At 35.0% G+C, this 17,460-nt stretch overlaps 1 protein-coding gene across 3 annotated transcripts in view; it reads right to left on the bottom strand.

The window, feature by feature from the left end:
• Nucleotides 1-11,785: 11,785 nt before the first annotated feature.
• Nucleotides 11,786-17,460, bottom strand: part of pax5 (paired box 5) — a 57,495-nt gene continuing 51,820 nt past the window's right edge. For all 3 annotated transcript variants that reach the window (XM_052545555.1, XM_052545553.1, XM_052545554.1), the window contains exon 11: nucleotides 11,786-15,525. In XM_052545555.1, the coding sequence (XP_052401515.1) occupies nucleotides 15,443-15,525 (83 nt within the window). In that variant the 3' untranslated portion in view covers nucleotides 11,786-15,442. The remainder of the gene's footprint in view (nucleotides 15,526-17,460) is intronic.

Genomic DNA, 17,460 nt, shown 5'->3' with positions numbered 1-17,460 from the left:
AGAGATGGCTTCCTTACAAAATGGGTAAGATATTTAACTAAGAGATTGCAATGTAAATGTAACAGTAGTGTGAGTTATGCTGCATTTGTGCCATGTCCTAATTACCGTAATTCCGAGATGACAACTCATGATGTTCAACTTGGTGCTGTTCAAGTACTACTTGAGGTTTATCTGTTTCTATAGCGACAGTCAATAAAATGAACCCACATGAAAGAATGTTACTGGCAGCTGTAAAACACAGTGCAAGTAACAGTTGCTATCCAAATGCGTTATTATACTTTATTATGATTTCTTTAGGTTGTTATTACATGGAAATCCTAGATATCTAACTCTGTGCTGCATGTCTTTCATTTATGTTCACATTACTTTTGTATGAAGACATCTACATTGGCAAAAGTCAATTGAACAAATTTTAAAGCATAAATATTACAAAATAACTGCTTAATTACAATTACTAGCGCCACCATTAAAAATAAATGTAGGGCAAGGTAAGATTGGGTGCAATTCCCAAAACCATTCTTAGCCAACTATAGTCTGGTATTCATCACCAAATAAATGTCTTTCCTTTCAGATAGAACAGATATTTTAATAAAAAAAATTTAAAAGAAAGTAAAAAAAAACATGCATGGATGAATCCTCACAATAAGATCAACATGCATTTAGAAAATAGGGGGCGAATTTTCATGTCAAGTTTAAGATCATGTTGAAGTCTATTTTACATCATCATAATTACTCAAGACAGATTTACTCGACAATAAATTTATATGAGAATAAGACAAAACAGTAGCATTTGAGAAAGTTGAGCGGCTAAAATTTGGTGTAAATCCCTCCCACCATTTTATGGTATGTTCAGGTCTGTAAAACCAATATGTCACATGCTGGTGAGATCATGTATTATCTTGCTTTAACTGGTCTGTTATGATTGAAGTGGGAGCAACCTGTGTGTCAGTCCTACTGTGCGTATCAGCATAACAATAGCTATTAGTGTGACAGATATGAGTGCTTACATAGTTAACATCAGATGAAGTGTGTGTGCTGCTGGGAAGGTGGATGGTTAATGGAGGGGTAAGGTGGGTAATATGGGGATGAACTCACCCCCCCACTGATAATGACTCCTGCTGTGTATTTTATAGAGGGGGGGGCAAGGGCCAGCTGCAGGAACAGACGCTTGCTGTCATCTCTCTCACATCTCCTTAAGCCGTCTCTCTTTCTGGTTTTCTGTTTCTCCACATACCCTTACTGTCTCTTTTAAGTTCAACTTCAGCTCTTTATTTCTCATAATATAAACAACAACTTTAATTACTCAATCTGACCTGTCTTAAATGAGCTTAAAAAGAGTTAAATTATTTGATTTCATATCAGTGCGTGTGCCCAGAGTGTGCTAACACATGACCCCAAGCATCACTCTCACTTATACACCATTGAGGAGCTAAGTGTAATGAGGTGAACGTGTTTATCCCTTCCTCTGCTTGTCTTTGTGTGTTTTCTTGGGTCAACGAAGACAGTGATGTTTCTCTTCATTACAAATCTGATGGAATCGGAAGGCGGCTGCATCGTGACAGCTCACTTTCCAATTACCTCCTTCAGTTTTAACAAATTTTGCTTTCCACTGATGCCGCTTGCAGTCGGACGCTTGTTCATTAGGGGACTTCATATTCCAGAGATGTGGGTTTCCATCACACACACACAGAGACACAGAGCTAATGGGCATGTACAGTAGATGGCGGCGTGTGATGTCTCCGATGGGAAAAATTATTCGCTGTGTTGTTTTGTTAACGGACGACTGGTTCCAGTGGTTGAAGAACAAATGAAGAGCTTGATTCTCATGCCGAAATGTCTTTTCAGCCTGAGGAAACTATTGGCAAATACGCCAGCAGTGCAGGACAATAACATGCTGTTTGTACATTTAAAAACCAGCTGTTAGTGCAAGATTTTCTAAATGGTAAAAACAATGTCTGACAACTTTATTGCTTATTTTACTAAAGGATATGAAGTCTTTTTCTAAAAGACAAAAATCAACAGACAAAGACTAGGTTAGAGATTTTAAGAGGATTAAAATGTCCATATAATGAAGAAATACATTTTTGTCAAAACCCCCCAAATATTAAAACTAAGCTTTCTTTAGTTCCAGGATGGCTACTAAGAGAATGAAAAAAGCCCACTTTAGCATACTTAAAAAAAAAAGAGTTATTCTGTATACTTGTATTTTTCAGATACTTAATTGCTTGTTAATTGCAATTAAATGACAATGTGTTATCGTTTATGCTTGTTAAATTGGTTAATGCAATTACCTGAACTTCAGAGTACAAGAACATCTTTATATATATATATATATATATATATATATATATATATATATATATATATATATATATATATATATATATATATATATATATATATATCAGGACACGACTCTGTATAATGACATGGGTATGACACAGGTATTACAAGGAGAGGGTGACTTATGAGGACATAACCCATGTCCCCATATTTCAAAACACTTATAAATCATACAGAATGAGTTGAGTTTTTGAGAAAGTAAAAATGCACAAAGTCTCCTGTGAGGGTTAGGGTTAGGTGTAGGGTTGGTGTAGGGCCATATAATATACAGTTTGTACAGAATAAAAACCATTACGCCTATGAAATGTCCCCACTTTTCACAAAAACAAACGTGTGTGTGTAAATGTATTAAAAAATTCTAATGAAGTACTTGACATGTACCTATAACCAACACATCACAATAAATGTACTTTTTGACAAAGGATTATTGAAACATTATAAATCGACTTTAAAGTTTTAATTTGGCAAAAAAAATTATTAGTGTTAGAAACAGTCAAGAAATTGCACTTTAAGAAAACTTAAGCTGCATTTTATTTATTCACATTATATTATCTGCAAATTTTCTTTTAAAAATTGAAATGATCAGTTAAGCACTTTTTCTAAATGGTATACAATAATTTGTTTAGGAATAATATAAGAGTAATAACTAGGAGAGCTTGTCAAACCTTGTGCTGTTCCTGACTGTGTGTACCAGTATTAAGAAAGTTTTTTGTTTTATTTAACAACATCACTGATCATTTCATTACAACCTTAAGTATCTCCACCTAAAAATGATTGTTTTCATTGATTGATTCTAGACATAAAATTATGCAAAATATAAATTTTTGGTACTCTCCCATTCATTGCTCTTCAAGTTAGCCCAACTATGTTGACTTCCATTGCTGAGGAACCTGGAAATGTGAAAAAGGGCCATATAAAAATAAATAAATAAAATAAAAATAAAATCGCCTTAGCAATTGCCTTTCAAAATGGTGCATAGAAACTTCTGCTACCTGGAATGGAGTGTGAAGCGCTGGATATATTGCACACAGGAATGTTTCTGAATTTCTGAAAGAAATTCATCAGTTGTAACAACATTAGGGTAATGCTGACTTTCTTTATTAGGTTTAAGAGTTTGTGCACCACATGTACTGTACCCAACAGGAAACTCACAGCTGAGTTGGCTGTTCCATTTAATTCCAAGGGTCAGAAAAATGGTGTAAATTTTGACTAGCATTACAGAAGGGGGAAAAAAATCATGAATAATGTATGATATGACCATGAAATTTGATGCCCATGAAACTTCCAACAAGTTTTAACAAGTCTTTTTACTTTGTATAAAAATGCACAGAGTATTTATGAAAAGAGAAATGATCAATGTAAACGTGGTGTGTGTGTGTGTGTGTGTGTGTGTGTGTGTGTCAGTGTATCATAAAGATTTATTACATTGAAACTGCTCATTATCATGTAGACTGGACTTACTCAGTCAAGCAGAGAATTAAAATCCCTAATTGTGCTGTCATCCTCTCTTTCTCCTCTCTCTCCCTCCTTGTATCTGACCCCCTCTAACTCTCGTTCTCACCCTCTCTTCCTGTCCGTTTCTCCTCTTTTCTGTGTCTGATCACTTCCTCTGGACTGTCTATCTTTAATTTCACCTTCCACATTCATCTCCTCCATCTCTTGGTCTCTTTTCCATTCCTCTCATCTTTCTCTCTCTGTTCGCCTCTTCTTTATTATCTATATATTTCTCTCTATCCATTGAATGACTTTCTGTCTTACTTTCTGTCCCTTTCCCATTTTCCTTCAGCAGCCATTTTCACTCTTTCATTATCTGTCTAGTCTTCACTCTCCATCTGTCCTTCTTGTATAGTTTCCAGGTTTTTATTTCACTCTAGCTTGATATATATATTTAGTGCCTACACTCCTCAAGTTTTCACACCACACACAAATAAAATGTTTCTAAACTATGTAACAATGCTGTTAACTGTTACCTTACCATATACAGTACATATTGATTTAACAGGACAATACATGTAATTTTACTGCCAAAAAAAAAAAATATATATATATATAAATTAATAAAGAAAATGTTTAGTATATTTATCCATTCTTAAATATTATTCGGATATTTCCATTATCTTAGTAAAAAATAGTAAAAACTGTCTATTATATAGGCTAATATTTAGTAAAATAGCTAATCTCAAGTAGTACATGAATTCACCTAAAAATATTACTATAGCCTATAACATGTATGAAGTTAAAGATTGTGAAATTTATAGACAACAAAAAAGCCATCCCATAACTGTCCTTGCTCTTTCAAGCCGTTAAATGGGGTAAACTGGTGTTTGTTGTGAACACTTCAGAAGATGTGAAATAAAGTGCACACTTCCATTATAAAACTTCCCTCGCATGGGGGGGGGGTGTGGCTGGTTTGGGGGGTGAATAAAGGCCCCAGTAGCCGGAAGACATACAGGCGGATGTGTGGTTAGTGATGAGTGCAAAGAGATTAAAAAAAAAAAAAACGCTGGTCACAAATTAGAAGCACAAAATTTCGTCCAACAGTCAACAGAAGTGAAAAAAAGTGTTTCTTGCATTTGAAATCTGGATATTTATCTTACAAAAACACATGGATTCACTACAGTGGACCTTTATTCTCACCCTAAAACCCAACCGAATAAATAACAGAAGTGTGCACTTTATTTCACGTCTTCTGAACTGTTGACAGCAAACACCCGCTTAGCCAATTGAAAGGCTTGGAAGAGCAAGGACAATTTCTAATACAACTTTGATTGGATTATTCTGAAAGAAGAAGGTCTCATACACATAGGATGCTTCGAGAGTGAGTAAAAGTTTGTTTATGGTGAGAATTGACCATATCATAAAGTGTGACCACATTGTCTTTTTTAACCATTCACAGTTTTTTTTTTTTTTTTTTTTTTTTTACCATAAATTTAACAGTTAAATTAAAGGATTTTATAAGTGTATTCGTTGTTTTGTTTTAACTTACAAGTCGGGAAAATCATTTTAATTGTTTTAAAAAATAAGGTATCTTTTAATCCACTACAACAGTTTCTTTCTGTCTGTCTCTCTCTCTCTCTCTCTCTCTCTCGCTTTCTCTCTCTCTCTCTCACACACACACACATATACTGTCCTCCTGTTCTTTCCTTGTCAGTAACATTACAGCTTAAACCGACAAGGTTAAAGTCCTAAGACCTTTTTCAGGGCTGTGTAAATGTGTGTGTGCCTTTGAGCTACAGAACACTGCTCACACACACTTACACAGTCTCCACTTGTAAGCAGGAAACAAACACTCCAAAACAACAAAAGCCCAGAGGAAATTGAGAAGCATCAAGGAAAAATCCCCTATTCACTGCTGTACGAAAAGATCCCAGTGGCTATTTCAGGTGTCCGACACGTGTAAGAATGTGTGTGTGTGTGTGTGTGTGTGTGTGTGTGTCTGCAACTTGCCAAATCCGATGATCTCCTTGCAATCCCCACAAAAGGGTATTAAATATTTTCATGCATTATTCCCTGAATTACATAACTGGCTTAATTGTGTCATTTAGCAAATGTTGCATGAAAATACATAACTGTCTCTATATTTATGGAGAGGGATCCCAAAGAGTGATTTTGATGGTCCTTGGTATCAAGAGGTTTGAAAACCCTGCAGTAGTAAATGTAGTATGCTTTTTTGCGGAAACTGTGGTGGCTGTAGAACTTTGTTGTATGAGACATGTCCGTCAGTGCATGTGTGTGTAAATGAATTCAGACTAGCAGTCTAGTGCAGTGTAGGACACACTAAAGAAACCCAGCTTTGAAAGTAAGTATAGACTCAAATAATATGGCTCTCGCCTGCATATAGCTGACTTGTGTTTGGGATTCTTTCTCTCTCGCTGTCACTCTCTCTTACTCTTGCTCATTCTCCCCCAGCCCTCTCTCTTTCTCGTTCTCTTTCTCTCTCTGTCTCTAATTGGGTCTAGGATGAGTTTCTTTCGACAGGTCCATTCATCATGGACGAGACCAGAAGGACAAACCCTCTGGGAGAGACGGAGAGAGAGAGCGAGGAGGGGGGTCAGACAGCTGGATGAGAGGGTCTTTTGCCTGTCAGCTCACTTCTCTCTTCTTTTTTTTTATCCCTTTCTTTTTTCCAACTCGTCATGTGTGTCAGTTTTACAGGCATAGGAAAAGACGAGGAAATTGTACAGCTCACTGGAGCATTAGTTAGATGATTAGATCAACATCTGTTTTAACCCTTTAATGTGCACACAAATGCTCACATACATGAACAAAACTTACTCGGACTTGCCTTTATAGAAATAAGAAAGGAGCTGAGGGTTATGAGAGGAAGGTAAGCTTGTGTGTGTGAAGGCATGATGACGGTAAGCACTCAAATGCTACTCATGTGAGTAATGTCATATTTAACCACAGTGCACGCTGGAAGATGCTCTGTGTCCACGGATGACCCTTTAGCAAATGACTGATGTTTGAATCAATCTACATTTCCCATGTCTTAGAGACACGTGGACACTGTGGAGATCTTCTGAGACTGTTGTCTGTCTGTTTTGTGCATGCTTTTTGCATCATGTGACTCACTCCTTCAATTTTTACAGACTACAAGTTTAGTTTAGTCTAACAGTCGGTATATACAGTCAATAAGTCCAACATTGGAAAGATATAGAATTTTGGTTGAAAATCAGGCTTGACATCAACACCCAACATTGGATAGATGTTGAATTTTTTTAGGGAATGAAAATCAGATTTACATCAAAACTTAAGGTTTGCTTTATGTCAGCCTCCAACATTGGACAGATGTTAAAATTTGGTTACTTAAAACCAATGAACTATCTAGCAATGTCAGCTGTCGGTAGTATTCTACTGTACATCAGTAGTATTCTATTCTGCATTAAACATTGGAAATTGTCTGTATTTTTTGATCACCTAACATCAAACCCTATGTGCAGTTTTGCAAGTCAGCCTTTTCCTTTCTCTTGAATGCACATGCATGTTAGACATGGTACCACCATGAATAATATACATTTTTAATGCTGTTGTTATCAGATTTTATTACCAATGTGAAATATATTACTTTTAATTTTTTTAAATATTTGATTATTTTCTCATTTATGTAGTAAGGATCTTATTTTTTCTGCAAGTCTCTTCAGAAGGATAAGCTACTAAACATATACATCCACATATACATATTTATCAATTATACTTATGCAGATATTACCTATATTTCCATGACTGGAAATAATTGCATTGGGGCATTACCAACATCGTCACCGAGTGTATTGACATGCCTAGAATAATTGAAATTATTTTTCCTTAAAATAATTTATTGTAATTGCTTCTTTGTTCATTCCAGCCCTCTACATGAAATGTTGACTGAATTAAAAATTTGGGGTGAACCTTCTTCTTTAAAACTTTATCTCACAATTACTCAAAGCTGTTCTTTTGTTTCGTTTCTTATTTTTTGCACGTGTCAAAACAGGCTTCCATAACCAACAGCGTATTCAAGTTGCAAACCCACAGCCTTAACATTGCAAATACGCTACGGAAACACCATCATTTGCCCTCAACCCTTTTTAATTTACCAGAGGATTTCTTTATCGTAAAATTGCAGAAAAAAAGGAAAGACCTTTTCCAACTAACTTCTTGAGCAATATAAAAAAAAAGTTTTAAATAAGAGCTAGTACTTTTCTAAACTAATTACTGTGGGGAGTTCACTTTCCTGTTCACCTCTTAGCCTCCCCTAAGGCCCACCCACGACTGTCAGCGTGTGTGAATGTGAACGAAAAAGAGACTACAACTCCTAGTAATCAAGTGTCTCCGATTCTTCAAGTCTGTGTGTGGGTCTGTGTTTGCTTGTGTATAAGGGGGAGAGAACATGTGCGTCCTCATGTAAGCGTCCTATGCTTGCAAGTGTCTTCACCTGCACGTCAGCTCAATGCTCCTCTGTCTTAATAAGACTCTTGCAATTACCTTACCAGCAATGCACCCTCCATTTCCACTCACACACACGCAGAAGTAGCTGCTCTGTGAGTGACGTTAATTTGCATGGCTTCTTGGCCCTCTAATGGCTATCTCTCCCACTTGCGCTCTTCTCGCAGAGCAAGAGCAAATAAAATAGACAGGAAAAATAAAAATGTCATGATTATTTATTTAATCAGGCTTGAAGGAGCCAGTCTAATAAAGGGAAAGGAAAATTTGTCCAACACAGATGATTCATTTTAGTCTGTAGACTAAAGTTCGGTTCTAAATTATATTTATCTTTATATTGGTGTATGCTCTCAATTACAGCTCCCTGTGTCTTATTAAGTCTCATGTGGGGTGGATGTAATTAACAAATGTGGACATAGCATCCATATAGTTTTCCCCTCTATATTTACTAAAGCATGCCGAGCACTTTAAATGCACATGTCATTGGAGGAACTGTGATATAATTATTAACAGCACAATGCAATTTTTTTAACAGGTCCTGAAAAAGCTGCCTACTGAGAAGATAAGTTTATAGAAGCATTATACAGCTGTTCCAAAAAGAGCTTCATTCCAAAAGTGCTTATAAGCAGTGCAACATCACTAGCATTTTTCACTGTTTGTGCAACTGACTGTCAGTTGAGACTCATCCTGCACTTTATATTGTACAAGCAAGTGGTTAATTGAATCGTTTATGTAACCTTTTCTTTTAAATCACTGATTTTATTCATTAACAAAGCATCACTACTGTGGTGTAATCCATTGTCTTTTAGTTTTGTTGACAGAGCATGTAACAAGCTAAACATGTAATGATCAATATTAATTTATTGCTTAAAAAGTAAATGAAGAAATCATGAAAATAATCCATATGAATGGTGTGCTTGTTTAAATGATTGCTTTAAATGCTGAATAGATTTTATATACATATAAATATTAATCACTGCACATAGAGCTAATCTAATATGTTAAACAGAATTGTAATAACGAAACACTATAACACAAATTTCTTGCATTCCAGGTTTTTTTTTCTTTCTTTCTTTTCCTGTAATTGATGAGCTCAGTTGTTCAAAGCAATCATGTCTTTATGAGTATTTTCTGATATTATATTTTAAGTAATCCCTGAGTGAATAACTGTTCAGAAAAGGTTTGTTGGCTTGGTTTGGAGAAACAATTTGGGTGTTATGTATAAGGTTTTGTGGGACAGAACTGCACATTTAGGAAAGTAATTTCCAGATGATAATGAGCTTTTGAAAGTGCTGCTAGGAGAGAGTGATCCAGTGCATCCAAAGTCAAAAATGTACACACCTGAGGAACTCCTCTGCTTTGAAGTGCTCATTCATCATGTTATCTGGCTGAGACTCAAGCTCTGCAGAAATCACAATTTGCCACTGTGCTTCTAATCTGGGAATGCACCCAAGTGCCGAAATATCGCAGGTGCCAACCTGGCAAACTAGGTATTCGGGCAGTGACCCAAGACTGTGTTACTGAATGTGTGTGTGAGACATGGTACACTGGCACATGACCAAATCCCAGCTGGTGCTGAGTGTGTATCCAGCTGGGCTGAAGCTGTTTTTCATGTGTGTGGGGGGTGTTGTTGTTGTATTGCAGCTTGTGGTCCATTATCACCCCCTGTTAAGACCTCCTGTGGACCATGCCACCAGCCAAAAGTGAAGCTCTGGTAAGCTCCATTCTCACAAAGTAGGGAAGTGGATTAATTCAGTCAGTTGTTGCCTTTGAAAGCGTTTCTTAAATTAGGTTTATGAGACCTGTATCCAATCCAGTTCCATGCCCTGGATGTTTGTAGTGATACAACTTCTTTGCTTCTTATAAGCAAGAAGACACAAAACACATGCAAATAACATTTATATTAAAATATGTCATATATAAATAAACATTAGTCAAGTGTGTATTATTATTGTATGCTACAATGTTAAAATTAAATTAAATTTATCTAAAGCTCAGCTTAAAATTTAGTTATGTCAGACTTCAAAGCACATTCATGACAGTTCCACGACGCATGCGTTTTCCAGACTGACACAGAAGAGAAGAAATTGTTGAATAAAATCGTTATTTTTGTTTTCTTTGTTTTCACAAAAATATTCTCTTATTAAGGTTAAATCACTGATGTTAGACTTTTTTTTTAACTATGCTCTTACCACCTTTCTGGGCCTGGGAACATTTCAGTTACATTGCTGTCTATGGAGGATCAGAGAGCTCCCGGATTTCATCCAAAATATCTTAATGTGTTCAGCTGTGTTGTACAAGATGAAAGAAGATCTTACGGGTTTGGAGTGACACGAGGGTGAATAATTAATAACAGAACTTTAATTTTGGGTGAACTATCCCTTTATGGGTGAACATAATAACCATGATAATGGCATTCTCACAACCCCATGCCATATTTTATACAATATGTAATATATTTCCACTTCCCTCTGTGTGTGAAATGCCTATATAAACTGGGTAAAACACCCATGTGATGAAAGTCAAGCTTTTTGATCAATACTAATACAACCTGTGAACTTAAAAAATTACTTTTATTCTGATGAACCAATAAAATTATGGCCAATATTTACAAATAATTACTTCTTAGTTTCACATTACAACATACATGAATTGATAATACACAAACAACATTCACTCATATGCACATACACAGAGTAGCCTATGACCCTGTATCAGGGATTAGGAGGAATGCCAGACAATTGAATAACCCTGAATGACAGGAAAACAAACAAACAAAAATCATCATCATAACAATAATAATATAACAATAACAATTTGATTCCATTAGAAAATCAATATCAAATCACATGTATTTCCAGCTTGTGGACAGATTTTGAATAAAATCAAGAAATAAGTCATGAAGAACCAAAAAAGATTGAAATCAAGTGGCATGATATCTTTGGCAAATTTTGTTCTGCAGTAAATACATTCAAATATTAAGACAACGCACGACACGCAGAGAAAAACACCAAGATTTTTTTTTTTTTTTACTACTAGAAAATTCAATAAAAAACATACACATTTCTTAAAGAAGCAGTTCATCCATTTACTCGTTGCAAACATCTGTTGCCTTCATCTTTCTGTCATGTTGGTTATTTCATAATTTGAATATTTTTGCAATGATGACCAGAAAATACTTTTAAACCAAGCATCTCTAACTTCGGATGGATGCTACAGATATGTTATTGGTCTGACTTTTTCTGTTTCCTTTGAATTGAACTGATTGCTGTTATCAAATTTGACAAAACGTCTCAAGCTTTCTTAAAATCTTTACTCTTTACTTCAAAAACTGAGTAAAAAATACTTATGAACCCCTTGGGAAAGAAACTATTAGCAAGTAATTACAGTTGGAGCTTCCGATTGTACACAGAAGGCCACAATAAGGTGATAACCAAGTCCTCTGTTTTTATTTATTGATTGATTTTGCTTAAAGTCTGCTTTTTAAATTGGGAAACCTTTAATGTTGATCTGGACATACCACTTTTAGAATCAATACATTACTTAATATATTCCTGTGTTAGAATTTTAAACCAAATTTGAATTTTTTTTTTTTTGGAAAACAAAGTGAAGTCATATAGTATTTGGCTCTCATTTTATTTCGATGTGAATAGATGAAAATATTGGAACGCTGAAATTAAATTGGGGGCTGTTCACTGAATGAATGAGTATCAGTTATGATGCTCAGAATTTGCTTTGGAAATATTTTAAATATGAAGTCATTACTATACCATATTTAGACAGTAAATTACTTTGTTTTAAGGTATAATTGAAAGCCGGGTATTTATTTTGCCACTTTTTTTAATTAGAGAGTCTGAGAAAAATAGTACTAATTAATTTACCTTTACGTTGGCTGTATGTCACATCACTTTTGTCTGCCAGTGATCTAAAACAAGAATTTTTTTTTTATGCATGCTGTTTACAACTTAAAATGCAGGTTGTTTTAAAAACTGAAATATGCAAAGGAGAACATGGATGCATATATATAATTAACTGCTAATATTGTGAGGTGCTTTTTAAACATAATAAAATTTGGTATATTTCCTATCTATAAAAATAGGAAATATGCCAACTATAGTCTTCTCAGAAAAAAATGGGGAATTTACACAAAGGTGATCAACAGCCAATTTGTAGAATTTGTAATCCTGATGGCATTGGAGGAAGGGGTTAGGAAGATCTGATCAGATTAAAGGTGCACCAGAAAGGCAAATGGAGTTAAATGGTGGTGGGGGTGGAAATAAGAAATTGAAATAAGAGGGGATGCGAAATGAGAAAGGGGTGTTCGATTTTGCTGGTGCAGCACGTTTTGATCATGTCATTGGAGAGGTGTGGCATATTCACGACCTGACGAAGGACAAAAGGACTGTGTGTGTTTTTCATTTGTATCTCTCTACATTAATCCAACAGGAACACCCAGAACGTCCATTTAAATATATATTTATATAAATGACAAGACAATCCCTTTTACAGTTAATCTAATATTCATTTTCAGTGCTTGAAGGAATAGTTCACCCAAAATCCACTCATAATGTTCCAAACCTATATGCATGTTTTCTTCTTTGAAACACAAAAGACGTCATTTTGAAAAATGTATTGTCCCTGTTTTTATTGTCCATACAATCAAAGTCAGTGTGGTCCAGTGAAACCATTTGGAATACCATTTGGTTGAGTAAATGATGAGGGTTCATATATTTGGGTGAACTTTCCCTTTAAGAGAATGGAATTACCATCAGGAGTTTATTGTTCCATCATGTCATATAGATAAGTTGGGTCTCAGAATATGTGAATTTTGACTAAATCTTTTATTGAATCGTTGTTTTTAGATTTCTGTTTTATATCGTCAATGATAGATCATTGTTTTATAAAGGATACTTGTTTCTACCTTGATGTTAAATATTAAATAGGTGCATATTAGTGGATATGAAATGGGTTTTAATTAGATTGTAAAATTAGCATGTAAAAAAAATGCTGCTAAAATGATTGGTAGTGTAGTATCTGTTCGTTGATTGGTTGGTTTAAGCTGTGATCTCATTATGTCATGCAGACAATTTTGCAATTTAGTGACACATGGTCATTCTGGATGACTCGGTAGAAAAATAAAGGCACTGTCCTTGATTTCAGCTGGTGTACTTCAGGTTCATAATGCCTCTGACTAAAAGTTTAAAAGGTCAAAGTTCACCAGTAGTCATTAGTGGTGAAACGGCATCAAGGGTTTCTTTAGAGTTGCATAACATGCAACTTATGGTCTCTACAAACAAATGTAATCCTATTACTACTTTACAATCCAGAGCAACAACATAAAAACTATCAACTTATATATGTATATATTCATAGGTTTGTCATTTTTTTCTCATTTCACATCAAATTTTGGTGCTTGTGTCTCACTACTAAAACTACAGTGTTCTGCTTTTTCGAAAGCTACTCAGCAATGCACAGCGTATTGAAAAAAAAAAGCAAGAAAATTAAGAACTGGAAACACTCATCACGGACAATAGCTAAATAAAGCACACTTTTAGTCTTTTCTTGTCTACTAGAATCTAAAGTTAGATATCAATATATCAGTCAATAATGATATCAAAAGCTCTTGTCATTGTAAGTGATAGATGTACAGGATATCTCAGACAGACAAACAGGAAGGATGTACAGCATGATGTTGCTACATAGAGAGTTTGGTAAGGCCTCCACCTTGGTCTCATGCATTGTCTTGGCGCAGTATGGATGAAGGGAATAATCAAAAACAAATGCACTCAGAGAGAAATAGCGTGGACAAAAAAACAAAAAAAAAATTGTCACTTTGTGCTTTTAAGAGTGTCTATTTGCACTACTGAAGAGTATCTTTGGGGAGGCTAAGGAAATGATTTGAAGGGACAGACAGTGTGACATCACTTCCTGTTAGGGGAAGTAGCATCGCTAATGGTTTTCCCCTTCTAGAATGGAGCAACTTCACAAAAGCTTGCCAGTGCTTTTTAATTGCAACTGATTTGTTTTTGGAATGAAACATCGGGGGTTTAAAAAGAGAACCAGCTACGTATTCAACGGCAACATCTTTAGCTAGCAGTAGCATTGTAGCATTTGTCCGCGGTAAACTTTTACACACAATTATATATATTACTCTCCATCATAAATAGCTATAACTCTTACTAATGTACAGTTGAATAAGGGTATTCAGTACGTACGTAAATAGTATTTATCTACATAGAGGAAGGAGAGGAGTCTTTTAAAATACTGATGCTCTCGTTCAATGCGACAGTGCTTAAACATTTAAATCCTGCTGCACTTTTCCAACATATTACCCAAAACAGTCCCATTTGTCATGTAATTCGGTTTATAAGGAGTCCATTATTTCTAAATGGTTCCTAGATTACAACAGAGGGCTCAAGTATTCTTGTGCTTATGCATCAGGGCTGATTGCCGCATCTTCTAGTATAGTCTCAACCGTATTTATGCTACATTTTCGAGTGGACGCGTCCCATGATCAATAGTGAAATGGGTCTGTCCTTCACGCTGGCTAATTTGAATGTAAATAATGCCAATATTCCGACCTGAGTTATCTGTCCAACTCTGTTAAATCCCCGTTCACTTGATACGTTAGGTTCTCTCCGAAACAATTCATGGTTTTTAACAGACAATAAGCCCGCCACAGATTATGACGCCACATTCACACATTGGATAAAAATGACTCAAAAATGAACTCAAATCACGTACGTAGGTCATCTCAAGCTGCCACTAGTAGATTGTCTGGTATACCGACTCCCAACACCTGATCATCTCTAAGAACAGACTGCATAGAGATGCAAAGACGATAGGATAAGCAAGGCTTTAATGACAGAAGATAAATCAAAGCAATAACAGATTTCGTGTGAGCCGAGACCACAGGAATACAGGTGATTGGGTGTATACTTTCCACTAATCAACAGAAATGAGAAACATCGGTCGAAGCTACTGACTGGACCATTGATTGTAATCGGCAGGAAAACATTGTCACCTCTTCTTTCTTTCTTCTTTCTCCTTCCTGCTCCGCCTTCGTTTCTTTGCTCCTAAGTTAGACAGTCTTGCGTGGCTGCTATCAATCCGTTCTCGCTCCTCTTTCTTTTCGTTTGGCTCACTCCTCCACCGTTCCTCCTCTGCTCTGTCCGGCTGGTCAGTGGCGGTCATAGGCAGTGGCAGTAGCTGTGGCAGCTGTTCCTGCTCCCCGTGTGGCTGCGCTATAGTAGTATGGAGATCCTACAAGGGATATGAAAAAACAAATCTGTCAGTCGTCAGATGAAGAAGAACACTTAAATAGCTCAAATGGGAGGAGTTTTAAAGGCCGGAGCCCACGTGTCAGCAAACTTGGCCCCTCAGTGACCCTCTAAATTTAAATGAATCAAGGTTTTGAAAGTTAAAGTTACACATTTAAACACCTACACAGTTTAAAACAGAAGAAAAAAACTCTCGAATGCCTCTAGGTCTCTTATGCTCATCAATGCGGTTTTTATTTGATCACAAATACAATAAAACAGTAATGTTGTGAACTATTATTATTATTATTATTATTTAAAATAACTATTTTATATTTAAATATATTTTAAAATATAATTTATTTCTGTGATGGCAGCAGCCAATAAAATCACATGATCCTTCAGATATCATTCTAAAATACTGATTTGATGGTAAAAAAAAAAAAAACACATTTATTATTATTTTTATTATCATGTGCTGCTACATTTTTCTCAAGATTCTTTGATGAATACGAGTTAATAAAAAACAGCATTTATTTTAAATATAAATATTTCGTAGCATTTAGTGCTGGGCAACGATTAATCACGATTAATTGCATCCAAAATAAAAGTTTTTGTGTACATATATGTGTGTGTACTGTGTATATTTATTATGTTCATATAAATACACTGACATGCATGTATTTATTTAAATATATATATATATATATATATATATATATATATATATATATATATATATATATATATATATATATATATATATATATATATATATATATATATATATATATATATATATATAAAATATTTATATATAATATAAATGATACATATATAAATATATGCATGTAAATATTTTCTAAATATACTGTATGCATATTTCTTTATATATATCTATATAATAACAGTACACATATATATTATGTACACAAAAATCTTTATTTTGGATGCGATTAATCGCGATTAATCATTGCCCAGCACTAGTAACGTTATAAATGTATTTTTGAGGTCACTCTTGATAAAAAGCATTAATTTGTTAGCATAAAATGTGTAGTGTAAGTTATGTGAATCATGTGTTATGTTTTAACACAGCATGTATTTAAACCATGAACTTCTGTTTGTAGCACTGTATTTATTTTATTACTACCTCTGCACTCAAAATGGAACTGCTGTTGATCACATTAAGATAATTGCTAAATAAGAAGCAATTAATTCATTAACAAGAATAAATATGATCACAGGATGATGGATGTACAGCCCAGTGTACTTTTTATTTATCAAGTCCCCCACGATCATGTCACCCTTCCTCTTATCAAAAATGACACCACCATCATCAGCTCAGATTCTGCAGGGAAAAGACCATTTCTGCTCTATAAGACACATGATCCATCTTGATCAGTCTGTGTCGGCATTAAGTGCTGATGGACCCCTCAAAGATGAAATGTCTTTAGTATCATAGTTCGTTTTAGCAGGAAGTATTTTTCTTTATTACACACAGACAGCGGACGTGAGCGAGGGATATAACAGAATAGAGGGACAGCTGTGCTGCTTAGTCTTTGTTGCCGGAGTTAAAGAGTTTGAAATTGTGAGAAATGTGGTGGATGGGTGTGTTTGTCTTCACTTGAAATAAAGATTATGTGAGTGTGATTCAGTAGCTTTTGTGTTGCTTTAAAAACAGGGTTTGAGAGAGTGAAGTATATCAAGATGTCACTGTTTTTGATTGAAAAATCATTATTTGTGGATAATCCTGGCAATGTTCACTCAAAATCTAAGATGCATAAGCTCCGATCAATGAGACCTACTAGCATTAATTCCAAAAAGAAATATAAAACCTGTGCTAACTGAAAGATTTCATTTGACAAAAAGATTAAATCCAATATTTGGTAATAATATAGCATAATAAAAAATGTATAAGCAATTTTTACACCACATGCAT

This window comes from Carassius gibelio, chromosome B1, assembly GCF_023724105.1.
Source record: "Carassius gibelio isolate Cgi1373 ecotype wild population from Czech Republic chromosome B1, carGib1.2-hapl.c, whole genome shotgun sequence".
Classification (NCBI taxonomy): domain Eukaryota; kingdom Metazoa; phylum Chordata; class Actinopteri; order Cypriniformes; family Cyprinidae; genus Carassius; species Carassius gibelio.
The sequence above is the reverse complement of the archived record's forward strand: the minus strand, read 5'-3'. Positions and strand labels throughout refer to the sequence as shown.